Here is a 19,957-nt window from a genome sequence, read left to right as displayed (position 1 = left end):
GTTTTTACTTGTATTACTATTATCAATCAGAATCACAATTGAAAGCAGTTTTTTGGTGGCACCAGGTCTGCGACCGTTGACGTTTGAATTAGGAGGTCCAGCACGCCTCTATTTCTTCCAAATAAGCACAAATACTCTCTATGAACCATAAGAAATAAACAGCACCTGAATCCCGAGAAGGCTATTTTCAGGCTCTATATACTTCTCTTGGATCAGGTGGGAAATTAAGACTTTTTCCTCGTAAACAAGCTGCTTAATCTTGTGCACATTATTTTACATTGTTGATAGCACTCGGAAATGGGCTAACATCAGAATTAAGAGGTGCTACTCATCCATAAGGCAATGAGGGAAATTATTTTATGTAGTTTAGCAGGAAAATTACCCTAATGCGTGCCTTTATCAATAAATGTATGTATTTTTAAGGTTTTGTGTGTTTTCCAAATGGTGCAAAGAAAGACCAGGTTAAAAGCAAGAAGGTTTGAACTCCACTGTTTTCTGTCTGTGAAAATATACGTGGTAAAAATCTCGCGATTCCGGGGTCCCGGGTAGTGTGTCCGGGAGAGGCAGCCAGTCCACGTCCTTGGTTAATCATTCCGGCTTCAGCCAAGGACACGTTTTGGGATGGAAGCCAACATTGAGGGCTGCCTGGGGCTATACTGGCGAGTCACATGAAAGGGATTTCACTAAATACTCTTTCATTTTAGGCAAATGGCCCCACTGGGGTTCCACAAGACATTTGCTTCAATTAATTCACAAGGACACCCTCTTGATTTATCAGAGGCGGTGGGGGCAGGGGTTACGCCTCATCATAAGGTGGAGGTGACGGAGTAAGAAAAAGCAAGCATTTGCAATGCAATAGGTGCGATTGCATTGCAAATCCTTCACTTTAAAACTGAGCGTGGCGCCGCGTGAAGGACACCGCGCTCTTTTTTTTTTTTTTACTTTAACACTGAGCGCGGTGTACTTGAAGCGGGCACTGCGCTCAGTGTTAAAGTAAAAAATATATAAATAAACCAAGCGTGGTGTCCTTGAAGCGGCGCCGCCCTTGAGTTTTTAAGTAAAAAACAAACAAACAGAGCGCGGTGTCCCTGAAGTGGACACCGCAAAAGACGCGCAAAAATATAAATAAATAGAGTTAGAGCGTTCTCCCTAGCGGGCGCTGCGCTCATTAAAGAAATAAATAAACATACAATTTAGAGGCCATAGCGCTGCAGCATCGCGCTTCATGGACGACTGACAAAAAGAAAGTGGCTACCAAGTAATTGAAGGAGACAGTCTAACGCCGCAAGCAAACGATCCAGTCCGGGTGGGCGGGGCCTAAAGAAGACAGGGCGGTCACCAAAAAGCCTCACTTTCAATCGGAGGACAGCGTTTACCATAAAGGATGACGCCGGCCAATAGAAAGGATGGGCGGAGCTTCCACTCTACTTCCGGAATCTCCTCGATTACAAGAGGTCTCGCAGAACGAGTAGCGCATGCGCTGCAATGCTAGGCGAGACCGAACAAGTGACATTCAGACTCTTGTCACTGCACTGATTTAACTGTTGACATTTACTGGTCTTCCAAACATATATCTATATGGTGCTTTTCAAATTACTGTGACCTATTTAGCACGACAACTTCAATTTTTTCAGCTAGGCATGCTAGGCCAGATGAGGAAATATAGAACCATAAGTAAGACCTCTGGAATTATCTGATTATGAGATTGCAGTGTTTTCTGCATAATTTCGGATAAATGTTCTAACTGCAGAGGATCTGAAGTTACAAAAAAAGGTGCTACTTATCGTCATGTGGTTATATGCAGCACCAGACTCCTTGCAAATGTTAAGGGGTCACCTCTGAGTTCTCATTTGCCCGGCAGTATTAATGGGTCTTAAAATAACCAAATAGTGAAATAACACTACCAAAGAAACTCCTGCAGTGTGTAGCAGAATTTGACTTGTTCTTACTAAATAAATTAAACAATCCTACCACATAATTTGATCCTCTATTGTGGCATAATTTCAATGGTACTGGTTATAAGTTTGTATTGCCACAACAGTGAAGCCAAAACAGTCACTCTTGCCTCGTTGGTCTTTTCTGGAAATGTGAAATTGAACTAGAGGTGTTTTCAATATTTGTTGTGCTAAGTGCTACTGTTTTTTAATCCACTGGACTGCGAATATGGTTCTGTGTAATCCCAACCATCTCTGTCAAAAATCTGAAAGTTATCTTTGATCCCTTTCTGCTGTTGCCAAACAAACCAGTTTAGAGATAAACAAAGCTAGCTTCCAGATCAAACAGGCCAATAAGCTCCCCCTCAGCTTTCTATCCAAACCAAACATTTCATCATAAGCCCTTATGCGATTCTCTTGATATTACCAGAAGTTGCAACATATGTGACTCTAATCAACTCGCTCACAAGCTTAAACAAGTACATCATTGTGTTGTTTAATTGGTTTAGTGGCTAAACTAATCATTCCCTAATGAACCACCATAATGTTTCTTCCTCATGTTAAATGCAGTGATGGCTGGTAATCTTTGACAATTGTGGGGCGTACTATCAGCCAGAAGTTCACTGCATTTTTTTCCAGAATTTCCCTCACTCATATTCACTCCCTCTCACATTTACTCTCTTACCATTCACGCCCTCTAACTCAAATGTGCTCACTTAATCACCCCACTCATACGCATTCCCTTTCACTGTTACTCACACACAAACAAGTGATACTCTGGCTCTCTTTCTCACTTATTAGCACACTTACATACACACTCACTTACTCTGGGTCCTGCTGCAACTACACCTGCTAGACCATTGATAGCTACACCCCTGCTTCCTTCCACTCCCTCTCATAACCTCCAATCAATCACTCGTTCTAACGCACTCAAACTCCTTCACTCATTTCCGCGTACTCACTTTCACTTATCCATACACACTCTTAAACTCAGATTCTCACCCAATTTAACTCTCGTTGACACTCTCAAGAACACTCACACACGCACTTTCACTTAATTCCATCCACTCTCTATCACTCTAATTAACATACACATTTACATAGAGAAACACATGTTTTACTTACCTTGGCTGGCAGCTTGGAGGCCCCACGACAGCAGCAGAGCAGGAATATAGTGATGCACATTGGAACCAGTCGGCCATGTTTCCCATTGAGGAGTCAGGCTGAGCAGCAAGGGCAGGTTTGGAAAGGGGAACACCCAGCTCAATTACTCTCCCAGCTTCTTGGTAAGACTGGAAGCACAGCCCTGTAAAAACTAGGATAGTGTTGGGGATACTTCTATTGCTATTCTGTCTACTTCTTATTGGCCCAAACCAGCGACACAGTAATTTCCTTGCTCAAGAGAGCTTGGGCAAGGAACACTTGTCAGCTCCCACCCAGGAGGAGCTTTAAAAATTCTCCTGCTGGGTGGGAGTAGCCATGTGTTTCACTGCCTTCTCTCTTGTGGGAAGGGAATCTCACATTGCTTCTTTCCGGTGGTAGCATGTGGGAGCAATGTCAGCTCCTGACGCATCTAGGATAGATTAATGCAGGGTGCAAGTGGGGTTGCGAGGGCCCTGGGGCTCCCCACTCATTCCCCAACATAGTGTTTTGTGGGTGCCCTGGTGGGCACCGGAGCACCCACTTAAAGTACTGGGGGATGGTGTTCCCAGGTCCCGTAGTGGGTCAGGGAGAGGTAGCTGGGTGCCCCACTCCTCTTAATAAAAAAGAAAGGACCAAGGGGCTTGAGTCCTTGGGGCCAAACAAGGCATGAGAAGGGGAGCAACGCACTCCCCTCTACTTAAAACGCAAACTCTCTAAACTGGATCACAAATCAGGAATGCACCTGCCCAATAAATTTACAATGGACATATAATAGTGACCACTCATTACTGAGTTGTACATATATACTGTATATCTTCAAGCTATGATACTAAGTTTTGATAAAGGAGTGTATCCTTTTATATATCCATAAAATTAAATATTTGAGGCGCAGCAAACACGAAAGGATGAGAAGTAACTTCGAGGAGATATTTTTTAGGAATACCTTTCTCGGGGTTGAATTTTTTAATGGGATGGGGTAGTCGGTCTTCTTAATGGTGGAGGAGAAGAAAAAACACTGTTGGTGACCAACATGGCCTCCTTAACAAAGGCTAATGTAAACAACCTAAAGATGACCAGAGCCCACATATTTCTCACACATTATATCATGCCCAATCATTTACGCCGTATGTAATCCTTATCAAAGAACAACAATGGGTCTTGGCTCCAATCAGTAAGGCTGAGCCTCTACTACAAAAAAGAACAAAAAACTGCCAATACTGATACTGTATCAAGCCTTCATTCACTGGTGCATAGAAATAAAGTCTATGACACCCCTTTTCAATAATTGAATTATTTCAACTTTATTTAAACTTTCTTTTGTTTTTTTGAAATTCATAGCAATTGTTTTAAATATACTTCATAACTTCATAAAGAAATAATAAAAAAAAAACATTTTCAATCCATCCAATCAGACCATACATGATACAAACTGACCACACTCTCTTACACATTCCTTCATACTGCTAACATATCCGATTCACAGCATTTATCACCCACACTATACATCAGCCATACACCACAACCTCATCCTGGCTAATAGTACCTGTACAATCAATTGAAAAAGCCAGGGGTAAAAACCAAACAACAAAATAAATTGAAACAACAGTCTTTCAGGTGCACTAGTACACTACATATACAACTCTTTAAATCTACATCCAATTTACAGTGCACGAAAGCAATCACTATTTTACACAAGTTTGTTTGGTACAAAAAACGCAAGGTTGACGCGTTTCGAACCCACTCCTTTAGGGGTTCTCCTCAGGACCACAATAGCTCTTACAACGTATGATTAAATCAAATATTTAATGAAAGCATATCTATGAATAGGATATTACGTTTGGAAGATATCGGCATTTAGATTGCATGTAGAGAATAAAAAGGCAGACTTTGTAAAGGAACTTTGGCATATATCAGAGTTACGTCATTATTTCACAGCCCTCTGTCATGGGAAAGAACCACTCCGTGGTTAGTTTTCTCACCCAATGTACTAATCTCCGGCAGTCTTTAATCTCGAATTAACCTTCTGCATTGCGCTCGCGTCGCACGCTTCAAGCCATTTCCATAAGCCTTTTGTTAAAGTTGAAATAAAGTTGTAATAATTCAATTATTGAAAAGGGGTGTCATAGACTTTATTTCTATGCACCAGTGAATGAAGGCTTGATACAGTATCAGTATTGGCAATTTTTTGTTGTTTTTTGTATGTAATCCTTATGCATTGTTTTCCATTCAACATAGTTTCTGATCCTCAGTTTCCATTGGGAAGCCGGTCTCTCAGGCCCACACCTCTACTCATGTCTACCCAGAAAAGCATTCAGGGGCATTCCAATCCACGTTCACTTTTCAGCTGTGTAGATTAGGATACGGTACTTCACTATTTCATCAAATTTAGGTCACACTGTAACTTCAAGATCACCCTTACTTTCACGCACCTTAACCTACACATGACACGCATATCCAAATTTAGAATGACTGGTTTTGGAAAAGCAAATTAGCCCTCAAAGTAAAAGTCACATTTAGGCTTAAGTCAGGCGGAGTAAATGTGGCAACGTAGTGGCAGTGGGATGTAATGGATGTAGAAACAATGAAGTACTCCAATTGCACCATATTCTCTGTTCTTGGCTCCAACCCACTTTTTCTCCCCTCACTACTTATGCTCTTTTTATGCAACTCATTTCAAAGAGTTGTACATAAGGCACAAATGTTTTACAATGCAGTAGTAGCGAATACCTTTAAAGGTATTTATTGCACCATGCCAGTCTAACACATTGAACAAAATACAATACCAAAAAGGATCTTACATAAAATACACTCACCTTTTCTTGCTTGCTATCAGCATACAGGAAAAGTGTTGTTCCTCTGAGCTCTGCCCAATATTTGGTAAAGTTCTGTGTAGAGTAAACAGGGTATTTTTACGATCATGCGAATTTTGTTAATTGTTCTTGAAATATTGATACAAAATAACTAAATGTGAAGATAACATCTATATACAAATTTTATTACAACCGTTAAGTGCAGTAACACAAAAACCATGTCACAAATCGGTAGAGTGGATGGAATCAAAACAATTTGCCCCTAAGCGCCTCTAAACTGGGATCTTTGCTCTATAAAAATCATTGCAGGTTCTACTATAAAGTGGCTGTAATGGTGTGAGCCATTGAAAGCTGAGTGCTCTTCAAACAAAAGTAGATAAAGGCTGTCATAAGGTATCTGATTACGATTTGTGCTGATCTTGTAGTTGCAATTTTAAGCATATATACCTTATCACTACAAAACATTTTTGGGAAAAAAATGATTTTGCCTAATCTTATCTAACTAGTGGGCTAGGGAAGGCTTTGAGATTTTCTATGAGCATTTTGCACCAGATCCGAGGAAACCGCATTCAATAGGCAACCTTGGTGCATGTCAAATTGGATGCGGATTGTTCCAACTCACCAAAGGTTATTTGGAAGGTGCTACAAAATGTGTGACTTTCGCAAATAACCTTTTGGCTATGCCAATGCTTGTTTTGTTTTGTCATGATTTTTACAAAACGTTATTATTGGGAAAGCTGCTGGGCTCTCATCAATCTTAAAAACACTTTGACCATAGCAGTCCCTGGCACTGACGGGAATGACTGTGTGTGGAGGTGCTCCTTGTGAAAGAGATGGATACATTCACTCACAGTGATGTTAGCCAATGGCTGAGGTGGGCTGACCCTTTGCCTCATGCAGTATGCTGTAGCAGGCGAAAGAAACCCATTATTAGCACAATAACAGACCAATGGATGAAGAGTGCTGTCTAAAAAGCCCCTATAAAAATATGATGCAAATAATTTTTATAAAATCAAAAAGTATTGGCCAACATTTGCGCCTCCCCTTTGGCCCAGGAAGATGGCCCAAAATGGATGACGCATAATGCTGATTCCGTCGCAGATGAGGGGAGGGGGTGAATATGGGATGACCAGTGACTATGAGACATTTAATTGTTTTATTTGATGTGTACTGTTGTGCTGTACTGAGATCTGCTGTACCAACAACGCTAAAATAAAAAGAGTTACAAAAAAAGTATTGGCCAATACCAGACCTGAAAATTCACATACATGTGCATGTGTCATCTGAGCACATGGACAATTGGCATTCACAAACCGACTCTAACTTCTTTGTGCACACAGAGGTGAACAATTTAAAAACAAACAAAATAGCACAGGAGAGCTGATGCTGCATGACAAATAAGTGGGAGTCACATGCCATTTGATATTCAATGACAGGTAAATGTATACTTTGGCCCTTGGGGCTGTATTACAGAAGGTGCCCTAGGGGTGCAACAGGCGTTTGTGCCCGCTTTGCGCGCCCCGGGGCACTTTGGTATTACAGAAGGGGCGCAGATGCTTGTGCGTCTCCTTCTATAATACTGATAGCGCTGGCGCACTTAAAGCGCCAGTGCTATCAACAGAGGGTGTTCCCTCATTTGCATAGGGGCGAATCCCTATACAAATAAGGGAATTCTTTAGACTCTGCACCCGGTGCCATATTATAGCATAGGCACAGAGTCAAAGAAGCCCTCAGGAGGCGCATGGACAGTGCGCCATTTAAAAGGTGGTGCACTGTCAGCGCACCCCCTGACAGCAGCCCTCTGCAGGGGCTAAACGGGGTCCAATGGACCCCCCAGACATCCCCATGCAGGTGGGTGCAGTCACTGTCACAGGTTGTTTTCCTGGATCACCACCCTTTCATTCAGTTGCCCATTTTTCATGGAGACTGAAGATTCATTACTTCATAGTACCTCCAAAAACAGATCCCAGAGGGGTGATACAGGCCTTTAGACACTCCTTTCTTTTATTTTCTGTTTCTATTTACCCCCAATTTACATGAATAATTCACTCTCATCAGCCTTTGCCTTCTTTTAGACTACCTCCAACTTCGAGCATTGTTCCCACTGTTAAGTTCAGGTGCTGCCCGCCACACCAAATTTTCACATGAAAGTTAAGAACGTTATTAGGCAGAACCCCCCAGAGGGGTGAGTATGCCCCTCATAGACTCCTCACCCCTCCAAAGTACTGCTAGCACCACTCTCAACCTGTCCTAAACTTTCACGCTATTCCGGGCAAGTACCCGTTCTCACTCCTGAAACATGTAGGGTGGGAGGGTGGTCCAACTTTACTAGACCCTTCCCTAATGGCGCTGAGGGCAGGAAGAGGATGAAAATTCCTCTCCTGCCCCCTATAAACCCTAACCTTAACCCCACCCCTAAACCCACCCCTTAACCTCTACCTACACCTTGTCCTAGTATCGTGCGAACCTCTTGGGGGAAGACTGGTCTGCCGACCTTACTTCCCCCGGGGGCCGCACTGTCACACGGCTCAAAGTAGTGGGTATTTGATATTTCTGGCTACTTCCTTGCTCTTGCTCTAGCGGTTCCAGCTCTTGCTGTGGAATGTGCTTGCTGTTCACCTTTATTTTTTCATATTTAATTGAATATTGTGAGCCAGAAAACTTAATCTGATGCTTGTGAAATTCCAGACACCAGCTCGAAAGTTCGTCCTCGTATTAGAATGTCTTCACTTCGACATTTTCCTTACAAGTAGCACCTACTGACAACAATATAAAAGCGCTTGTTTGGTTGTTGACTTTGGCGAGATGCTATCAATTTAGGAACAGGTTTATGGTTATGTGGGTTAGGTGCACTCAGGATAAGGCCTTTGTTTTACAGCCACGCAGAAGCTAAAACATTCTGCTGGTGTTCAGGAAGCTGGCTTATGTGAGGGGGAGGTGCAGGGGGCGGGGGAGTGGATAAAAGGCACAACTAGGACAAAGGTGGGTAAATTGGGAAACAACACAATTTGATAGTGACTCCCATACTGAACAATGCTGCATAATAATGTTCTATGCTTGATGTTTAATTTAATATTTCATTTTGTTCATATATTACAATGCAGCACATTCCTTTCTATTTTAAACCATGAACATTACTGCTACACCCTTCCCTGGTAAGCCTTCCTCTGCTGTCAGGTCAGGGAAAGAGATGTACACTACAATCGCTAGAAACACCTCTCCAATGGAAGATATCTTAGTGCAGCGACATCCCAATCTTCCTTTTAGTGGCATTACATTTAATGCAGTGTGGCTCTTTCAAGCCCAAGATCCAGGGCACAAGTAGGGGGTACACGCGGGTGGACAGTGTCCACCCACTATTTTCACAGGATGGATGCCGTACACCCTGCCACGAAGTTGGGCCCCAATGAAAAATTTGCTGAAATCATCCACGGGATAAGCAACAATGCGCAGGTGGGGACAGAAGGGGCTTTTTTGTTTCAGACTCCTGCTGAGCCCATAACAAAGGCCTATTTTGAGAGGTCATCAGGCCTCCTTTTGATGGAGTCTCCTTGCTGGGAGCAGTCAGGAGCCTCACGCCTAGAAGCAACTGCAGCAAAGGGGAAACAACCTTGTTAGCACTTCACACATCCTTAAGAGAGGCAGCTTTTTACTCAGTTCAGTCCCTATTTAGGAGATATGCATGCACTGTAAGAATGTCAGATGTATTGGTCTTTCCCAGTACTTACACAAAAATAAATGTAATTTATGTAGCGCGTACTACCCCTGATGAGGCGTTGAAATAATTTAAGTACCACTATGTTTTCTTGTATAGCGTTACTCATCCTAATGCAGGGTGTCAGAACGCTTTACATCACACATACATATTACATTTACTATAAATCATATGCATTTGCAAATTATTGCACAGGATATGTTACATATAACAGTGGGGGATTACAAGGTGCAGAAGTCACATATCATCTTCCATAGCTCACTGTGCTATATTTAAAGGTTTATAATGCAACTGCAAGTAACATAAGGATCTCTGTGTTCAAAGCAGTAACCCTCTTACCTAGCTACATGAAATAAAATCTCTCATTTGCATGTTACATGATGTGCTTTGCTTGTTATTTTGAGTCAAAACTGAGGCTAGACAAACACAGATCTTTCCAGCAAGTGCATTAACCTCCATCCAGAGATATCTTACAATTATTATTAACTAAGATTTACTGGAACACACAGATCTCTGCAGCAGGTGCCTTACTCCCATAAGATATTTTAAAATACAGTCTTTGCAACCAATTAACCAGAACATATTTACTGTCAGTTTTCTTCCTGTTGCTACTTTCTTTGTGGTAGAGTTTAAATAAAAATGAATACATAAGTTGAGGCCCAGATTTTGCATCAGGGTTAAGTCACTTTTCTGGCACATCCCTGACGTAAAATCTGTTTTGGGATTTACAGTACCACACATTGCCCAGCTTTGCATTACCTTGTGGCAGTTAGGCATTAAATGGGTGGTGCTAGGGCGTCCCTGTGCATCCATCAATGTATTTTGACGCAAAACCATATTTGTGCTTCACGTCCGCCCTGCCACTGGGACAGCTGGGTCCTATTGAGGCCGGACTGGCCCTGGCCACCCCCTGTTTGTCATTGACTATTGCGACGGCAGGAGCAGATCCTTGGCACTGGAGCAACTTAGCACCCGAAGGAGTACTGAGGGAGCACTACATCAGGTCACATCTACCTGCCCAGACCCTGATGGAGTAATTTCTCCCGATTTCGAGCTCCCCATCTAAGCAGCCTTCTATTTTCTCCGGGTCCGATGAAGTATTTACCCTAATCAGACTGGGCATCCTTTTCGACGGTGGAGCACCGCATTAGCACAGCTACGCTGCTCCTCTTTTAATTTTGACTGAGCACCTTACTATAACTGAAACCACTGTAGTAGATTACACTTCTTAAAACAATAGGAACCAGGAGCTTATAGAGGTCCAGCACACATGCTCCTTATAATAATACTTGGTTGGATCCTCTCAATCTGATTACACTTGTGGCCTGCAGTGGATTGATACTCACATTGAGCAGGACAAACCTGCTATTACACTTAATAAGACTGACCTAGAAGGGAGAGGGACCTTTATCGAACTCAGAGTAGCCCACAGTTCTCCTATCTACCTGGTTGCTCGCATGAGGGCATACTTCTCTATTTAGCCCATCTGTGGTCCATCTGCACTGTTCATTCACTCGAAGGGGGCCTTTCGCGCTACCACTTTTCAGCTGTATTGCACAGTTCCCTCAAGGTCATTGGGATGGATCCTACAGGTTACTTTTCACATTCCTTCAGGAGAGGCATGGTGACTTTTGCAACTGAGGTGGGCCTTTCACATCATGATGTTAAGTGGATAGGTAGGTGGCCCTCGTCTTGTTTAAAGAGGCATATGCGTCCAGAGTTGATGTCGAAGGTGCCTTATCTCTTCTAGGAATTATCATGTGTTCTTTTACTTCACGCTGTCTCTCTGCTCTCTAACAAGTAATATGCCTTCCAAGGTGCTGTAGGTCACCAGCCACTCCTTTGAGGGGCAGGAGGCCCACTGGTTGCAACAGTATTGTAACCTAAAGATAGGACTGCAGAAGGTCGCCTTCTTCAGGTGCTGCAGAGTTGGGGGTCTCCGGATTTCGCAGCTTTGCCAGTTGGTGGAGGAAATGAGAAGCCAAGAGGGATTCCAGTTCCCAGACCTTGTCATTGTGCACCTAGGTGATAATGACTTAGTACAATTGGGTTGCAAAACAGTCAGGGAAGCCATTTTGCAGTTTGCCTGACTGGGTTGGGTTTTCCCGGAAGCTGTCATTGCTTGGTCCCACATGTTACTGCGTTGCAACTGGGGCAGGAACATTAAGTCCAGGGTCTTCAATGTGTCTATCAGGGAGCTCAACTTTGAAATGTCAAATATTCCCCACAATATGATCAGGGGTAATCATGTTTCATCAGGATGGGATTCATTTATCTGATGTAGCAACCGACCTATTTATTGACAACGTACAAGCGTTTACTCATCCCTGTTTTGTGGTGGGTAGGGCGAAGAATCTTGTTGCTTTGGTTTCCCTTGTAAAAGACACACAAATGATGGACGGAATGTGGAACAAATCAAACATTCACCCCCAGTCAAGAGATATGGGTTAAATCCATTCTTCTTTTGCTTACCATGCCACCCCAGTTTAGACCCAGCCATATGCAAATCAGTCTTGACCCTGCTCCTCATGGGAACAGTACAGCCCGAACTGCCAAGCCAGGTCCTCTCTTGACCAGAAACAAGCATCCTGGGTTCGGTTTCAGGGAATCACCCCTCATCAGCTAGGCTAGTTTGAATCCAGTGGCACACCAAGCCCAGGACCCATGTCTGAGCATACCCGGCGTACTTAGAGCAAAAAAGCAAAAGACACACAAATGATGGACGGAATGCAGAACAAATCAATCATTGACCCAGAGTCAAGCGTTTTGGGTTAAATCCATTCTTCTGCGCTTACCATGCAAACCTAGTTTAGACCCAGCCAAATGCAAATCAGTCTTGACCCTGCTTCTCATAAGAAAATTCCAACCCGAACTGCTAACCCAGTTCCTCCCTGGAAAAAAACAAGCATCCTGGGACCGGTTTCGGGGTATCAGCCCTCATCAGCCAAGCTAGCTTGAATCCAGTGGCACTAGGCATACCCGGCGCACTTAGTGTGAGAAAGCAAAAGACACCAAAATGATGGACGGAATGCTGTCTCCCTTGTGGCTGAAAAGTTACCTCCAAGATTACGTCTCAACAGCGGGGGACCCGCCATCTCATACTTCTTTCTGCTGTATTTATCAACACTTGCTGTGGTTTGGTTTATAATTCAATGCCAATTTATTATGTTTTGTCAACTTTATGTCATATTTTGGGTGTAAAGTAATAAACATGACCTTTTTCCTCAAAACCAGACTTGTGACTTGTCAATGACTCGTTTGGGTTTGAGGGGGAGTTGTCCAGACTGGAGTCTTCGGGTCCTATTTATCACAGCACCACGCCTCAGAGGTGCACGGTGTTAGGACCTGAGGCCCCAATGACCACGCCCCCTCCTGCACATGTAACTCTATGGCCATGGGCGGGCAGGACAGGATTCCTTCCAGGTCATGTTGGAGCTTCCTGTTGCTGGACCCGTGAGTCAAGGAACTGGCGACAGGAACAGGAAAGGACTAGCGCAATTTGTGCATCACGTCCACCCCTGCTGCCATTACGGCTGGGGCCTTTTTAGGCCAGGCCATCCCATATCACCCCCATTTCGTCAGTGGCCATCACAACAGTGAGAGAGGAGCCCTGGTGCTGGAAGCAGCACGATTTAAGCCTAACCTTCCATCCCTCTTTTCTTTGAGGGTGGTATTTCCCTCCAAGATAGCTTCTCAAGAGCTGGGGACCTTGCATCTCATATTTTTTAGAGCAGTACTGAGGGTGAGGACAGCAATCCGGATTCCAATAAAGGATGTTCACTTCGGCTTGGGCGTAGGTTCATGGTTCATCAGTGTAGCGCTTGGGGCTCTAGCTCCTGGTCACACTTATTGGAGCTCCTGAGACAGCCTGGTCTTGGAGGGGCAGGACCATGGGATATGTACTCATTCTCTTAATAGTGTTGTACTCTAGATTTTGTGCTGTAGTTATCAATGCTTGCTGTGGTTTGGTTTATAGTTCCCTGGCAATTTGTGATGTTTTGTCCAATTTATGTAGTGTTTTGTTTGTACAGCAATATACATGGACCGTTTCCCCAAAAACAAAAACAGACTGGTGACTCGTCATTATCTTGTTTGGATTTGAGGGTGTGTGGTCCGGACTGGGGTCTTTGGGTTCTAAACCACCAAACACTTCCAGCAGGTAACCACGGATCAGGGCAGGAGGAAAGATGAAACCAAAACTTACAGTCAGGATTGCTGAATTTGGAAAAAGGCATGAGACACTCTGGGGGATCTCCTTGAATGCTGGGACGAATGGACACTGTAGTCGCCTCTTTCTTCCAGAGCTCACGCATCATTACTGGCTGTTAGGAGATTTCTCCTGACTGATAACATCAGTAGTATATGCCGATGTCCATCCCTCCCATTTGACGGACTAAAATAACCCAGCACGGCTCTTGATCCAGTGAAAGTGGCCCATACCAGCAGGCAACACTCCATTATTTATGGCAATATAGAAACATTAATTTTATCCAATGCAAGCATGAAGTCTGAAATAGAAGCACACACAGGACTATCACGCTGCGCTTCTTTAACACCACGAGTAGGATAGGAACACCCGACACTGAAGCTGTGATGGTCTGAAGTGGGCTGTGCTACATGGGGCCAGCAGATAATCTAGAGATTCTACTTAAAGTGATAGTGCTAATACTAGTGAATATTGTAGGGAGTGAGTGAAGGATACAGAGCAACCCCTTAAGAGCAGCACGACAGGTCTGGAAACCATACCACTGGTTCTCACCAGTGTGTCAAAAGTTCATATGCTGCGAGTTATGTGAGACTCAATTTTCCTATATAACATTCCCACACGTGGTAGTGGTGAAACCTACCCCTACATTACCTATTGTAAAAATCATCATTCAGTCCATTGTGGCTCACAGTAACTGAGGGAGCTTATGCAGTCTTGGATGGTGGCCGTGTTTGTCCAGAGGAGCAACACAAGTCATGATGGCACACAATTCAAATGTAGAACTTGTACAGGTGGAGAGCATGCAATCAAGGGCATGGGTTGAATCAGGAGTTGATGCTCAGAAACAGTGACTTGGGCATGAGAGGTTGGGCATGGGGAGGTCTCAAGCTGGCAGAGTAAGTATAGGGATGTCCAGTGACAAGGGTGTGCGGGAAATAAGATCATAGGAGCTGGAGTTTACTTAAAGCTAACAAACTTTAAAAACAAACAGATGAAAAGGGATGAGAGTGATTCCAGATGCAAGACCCGGAATTGAGCAATGCCAGTAGGTATGTGGAGAGTAACTATTGGTCAAGTGAATTGGTTCTGAATCGAATCAGCAGAATTTTCAGGTGATTTGAAGTGTAAAAAGCTCCTGAATATTTTGGATTTTTTTTGCATTTTTTTAACTCTCTTCAGATTAACCTCCAATTTCCCCCGCATACACAACACCCCCGACTGCTAACAGTATGTCCAAACAAAATAGCTCACTTAAGCATCCAGACCATTCATTCATGCCCACCCTCATCTTCTGCACTGAATTCCCCTCTGTACTCCTGACTTATCAACCCTTAATCAACCTTATAAATCCCACATTAAACCCCAAGAAACATAGCCCTGACATAAGGCAGCCACCTGCCTGATCACCTTTAAAAACACTTCAAACAGGAAGGGGCCACATCCCACTGAGCCCAGTACTCCTTCGTCTTCTTACCCCCCCCCCCCCCCCCCGCCGTCAACCTCTCCGCCCACTGCTGATGCCATGTGCACTATCTGCGTTTTTATCCCTCCACAACATCTATTTTTTATTTATTTTGTGTGATTAATTTTGCACGGAAAGAACAAAACAAGCAGGGCAAAAGTCTCAAGTACAGGACCTTTACGTCCCATATAAGCAATACAACAGTTGTCGATGATGAGCACCGTCAAGCATGACAACATAACATAAAAGGAAAGTACATGATGCATCCTTGCCCAAGTCTCTGAGCTCGTCACATATAAGGAAATCAATCATGACCACACTTGGCTGTCATATCACCTGTACATAGCATCACGTATCATCATCCGTGCTAGAATCTAAGTCCAAATCCTCTTTGAACTGAATTTAACAACGAGAAGCACCCAAGCCAGGACCTCCTCCGCGGCCCCCGTGGTGCGAAAGAGGCGCATTTGATGTTCTTCAGCCACCCTCCACTCGAGCAGCTCCTTGAGCCAGAAAGATATCTAGAGTGTTCTGGATCCCATCCACCCAATGGCCACTCGTCGCTTGGCTAAATAGAGCACAAGTTGAGAAAGTTTGCATGGAATCCTCCACTCCTTGGGCCGGCAACCATACCCAACAGGCTGGCCTCAAGGGTAAGGGAGATCACGATGCAGGTGGCCACCTTGATCCTGGAAACTAACAACCCCAGAAACCCTGAATCGCTGCCCAAGCCCAGGCGAAATGTAAGAAGGTGGCACTCTTCACCGCGCACAGCTCACCACCCTGGTGGGGTCTACCCTATTAAGTTAAAAAGGGGTCACATATGTTCAGTGCAGCTAGTTAAAGTGTAGTAATTTAAACCTGTTATTGCAGGGCACCATCCTACAATTCACAGGCCTGCACCCAATCTGCATCTGTGAGGAGTTCTACCAGATCCGTCTTATAAACCCGCCGAGCCTGATAGGGTGGTTGCTGCACGTCCCCCTTAAGCACTTTATAAAAAAGGATGAGCAGGGGCCGTTCCTCCCCACAAACATAGCTAGCCGCCCAATACCTGGGAAGGCTGCGGTGCCGCAGGGAAATCCTCCACGCCTCCCTCACCATGCTTTCCAGTTTAGCGAAGTGTAGGGAGTGACCCGGTCCTATGCCGAAAGCACCCTGCACATCAGAGAAGGTAAGAAAAACCTAACCCGACACAGGTCTCCCACCACCAGACAGCCTCTTGCCCTCCACTGATCCTTGGACATATCAGCATCAATTGCCCCAAAGGGCGCAAGATCCCAGAGCCCCAGTTCTCTGTCAAAGGGAGACCTTTTTGACCACCCATTCCCATATTGCATCTGTGTGCCTCACCAAATACGGGACGTGGCGCTCTGATCTACCCCCCCCCCCCCCCCCCCCCGCATCACAAACCATTAAATTTAACTGTAAAAGAAATTACTACATTTTTAGGAGTACTGAGTTTAGCTCAGCCAATTGGAATGGTGTCTGCATTGTAATTTTAATTACAGTGTGAAGCATGGACATGGAACATACAGATGCAATTAGCTGTGTAAGCTTACTATAAGAGGAGTGTGTAATAACAACCTTAATGCCCAGGTGATGCCATGAGCTAACAGCTATTGATTGCCCTTCCCCTCTTGAAGCTTTATTACTTTTGACTCGAGTCTGAATGTGCAGATTTGGCAATTAGTACTTGTTAAAGCCCTCTGTAAAGGTCGTTAACCACCGTTAATAGGCACTGAGGCTTAAATGTACAAGTCTGATGTGATTATAATGCCTAACTTAGCAGTAAAGGTAAACAGAATTGGAGACTCCATAATGTCCCACTCTTCACACTATCTCCCAGGTGCTACTTGTCATTTACCACTGACTGTTGTGTTATTTATCTTTCGTTTAACACAACCTCTGTAAAGATTTCGAATGGAGATGCTCCCCCAAAACACAAATGTTGTCAGTTCTTCCTTGGACATGCTCAGTCGTTCCTCGCCTCATGCAAGTGATGCTGCAGTAAATCAGATGAAAGTTTAAGAGAAAGAGAAAAGTCCACAGAGATGTAAGTGGTCAGCTTGAATTATTAAGTTAGCCACCAAACATAGCAACCTATAATTTAACACTGTTTAGTATATGTCACAACTGAAATGTGTTGTTCCCTGCACCCTTTCCTGTCCTAGGTGTGCCTTTTATCTCCTTCCCAGACTAGGATGGGACTCGCCTGTAGAGCAATCAGGCACTGACCGACAGGATAGTTTGACATTTAATGTATGGTCGGGTTCTTGGCTGTGTGTGGGCTTGTTGTGTGGTCTGCTGGGCAGGTTTTAACGGTTAATTTCCCTATTTAAAAACATTGCCTGGTGCAAGCTCAAACACAAGCAGTATTCCATTCCTTGAAAAACACTTACACAGTGTGTCTTTACAAGTTCCAAACTGCACCATTTTGCAGACATGGCCTACTGTTTTTTTAGCAATCTAATTCACTGACAGGGGCCACTTTTATGTTGGTGTCCCGGCCTATTTTCTGTCCCAGTCCGACCTTGTCCCTGGCATAAGCGAACCTCCTCGGCATCAGCAGAGTGTCATGGCATGCCCATGGCTATACAATGAGCCTGTCTTAATGGCATCTGGCCAACACGGCTTGTAAACCTGACTGTAAATTAGCAGCTTCTCGACAGAGTCAACAATTAAATAAATGACACAGGCACTTTTATAGAGTTGTTTCTTGACAGGTGCTGCTACTTGTAGGAAAAAGGTAAAGGGCCAACTGAGACATTTCAACTCAGCTGTCACCCTCTAGAGCTCCTGGACAGAGTTCCGCAGGCAGCAGCTTCTATGTTCGGTCCAAGTAGTAAAAAGAATGAGAAATTAGAAAGGAGTAGAGCATGTAAGTTGCACAAAAACTAGACCAAAGAGCAAGGGAATTGCCACAAAAAAAAGAAATCCCTCGCCTTTGAACCATGTGGCACTGAGTGAGTAAAACAAGCGATGTCGACATTTTAAAGAAACGTTGTCTAATTTGGCCTTCTACCCATTCTCAATGAAAACTTTTCTTCCCATGACTGAAACATTCACAGAATTAATGGCAACAGCGGCCATTTTGGTAAGTTTGCCCCGGACTAGCTTGGGAAGGCCAAGACGTTTTAAGGCATAGGCAAAGTGGGCAACTGCCCAAGGCCCCCACCGTCCACGGGGCCCCCGAGGAAGGGAATTTTCCCTCTATCAAATTTTTGTCTATTTCTCTATCTCAACCATTAACATACAATACAATCTTTTTGGGTATCAAGGGGATTGACTTAGCAGAAAATTTGAGATAAGGTTCTAAGTTGTTCCAAAGTGGAGCCCCCAAAATATGTCTTGCCCGGTGCCCCAAAAATCCTTATGATCACATTGTGGGAAGGTGTTTCTCTGTAAGAATAAAGCTTTCATAGACCTCCATACTCCAGTGTCTTGTCTGTTTCGTGCAGCTGAAGGCTTAAATTAGGTGTACAGTTCTCTAAGCCTGTGGATGAGACTCAGACAAGAATGCACCGAGCAGAGTCCCAAGCAATCCAAAGAGCAACCGTCATTGTTGTGAATCAGTAAAGAGACAACACATCTGAAAATTGGTCACAATGAAGTCACCGCTCTGTGGGTGTCAGAATACACTCTTTAGACCTGTGTTGGTAACTGCTGAAGGAGTGCAGAAGGTTGGAGCATTAAAATGAGAACATAAAGCAACTGACAATTTGACAAACCACCACTGAAGAAGCTGGAGACCTCTTGCCCATCCCACTGAAAAGGGAGATGCAACGTGGAGCAGGGAGCTCCATCTATATAAGGCAAAGTATAACATTAACTGAATGATGAATGGCGTAGAAATGGAGATGCAAGGATCCCCTAAGAACCAAGCCTTGACAGAAAGAAGCCCATTTCAGTTCTGTGAAACAGACACACGTGGGCATGTTTGCAACAACAAATATGTGATGTGTTGTTTATAATATTTATGGAGCCAGAATAGAAATATATACATACTTTCCCAGTCCTCTTTTTTATTTAATTTTCCTCCTCCTTTCTCTCTTTCCCTACTTTTTTTGTTAATAGACTTTTTAATCCATTTTACTTTTTCAATTCTTACTCTTTACTTATCATTGCTCAGCCTTCCTAATGTTCCAGCACTTTGTTTCCACTTTCAATCTCAATTTGCTTTCTGTTATCCTCTTTCACTACACATTCACTCTTTCTACCTACACCTTCTAATGTTGTAACTTTCTATCTTGCTTTTTATAACATCCATCATCATTTGCTTCATTTATTTTTGTAGTTCTCTTATTACCATTTCACTGTTCTTGCTATCTCAATCTGTCTTTCAATTCTCCTCTTCATTCCCCTTTGTTCTTTTTTTCACACCCTTTGACTTTTTCTATTTTAATATTTTTTTTACTATTTTTCTTTCTTTCATTCATTTCTTTCTTCGTTATGTTGTTTCATTCGATCTCTGCTTGTTCCTTTGATCTGGATCTCTATTAGCTGCTTCTTTCATTCTCTTTTATTTCATCTGTGAGTTAGATCTTTATCTTTCTGTCTCTTTCCCTAGCTCTATTTCTTACTTTCCACTTCACTTTATTTTAACTACTATTTTCTACTTTCTAACATGCTTGCTTCTTTCCCCCTTCTCTTCTCTTCTCTTCCTTCCTTTTTCTTTTTCCTTAT

The 19,957-nt window shown here is 43.6% G+C and overlaps 1 protein-coding gene across 1 annotated transcript in view; it reads right to left on the bottom strand.

The window, feature by feature from the left end:
* Positions 1 to 19,957, bottom strand: part of STAP1 (signal transducing adaptor family member 1) — a 414,195-nt gene that overhangs the window by 346,396 nt on the left and 47,842 nt on the right. The window contains exon 2 of the mRNA XM_085636512.1: positions 5,891 to 5,962. Coding sequence (XP_085492638.1) covers positions 5,891 to 5,962 — 72 coding nt within the window. The remainder of the gene's footprint in view (positions 1 to 5,890; positions 5,963 to 19,957) is intronic.

Source organism: Triturus cristatus, chromosome 2_1 (genome assembly GCF_964204655.1).
Source record: "Triturus cristatus chromosome 2_1, aTriCri1.1, whole genome shotgun sequence".
Lineage (NCBI taxonomy): Eukaryota > Metazoa > Chordata > Amphibia > Caudata > Salamandridae > Triturus > Triturus cristatus.
This window is presented reverse-complemented; position numbering and strand designations above follow the sequence as displayed.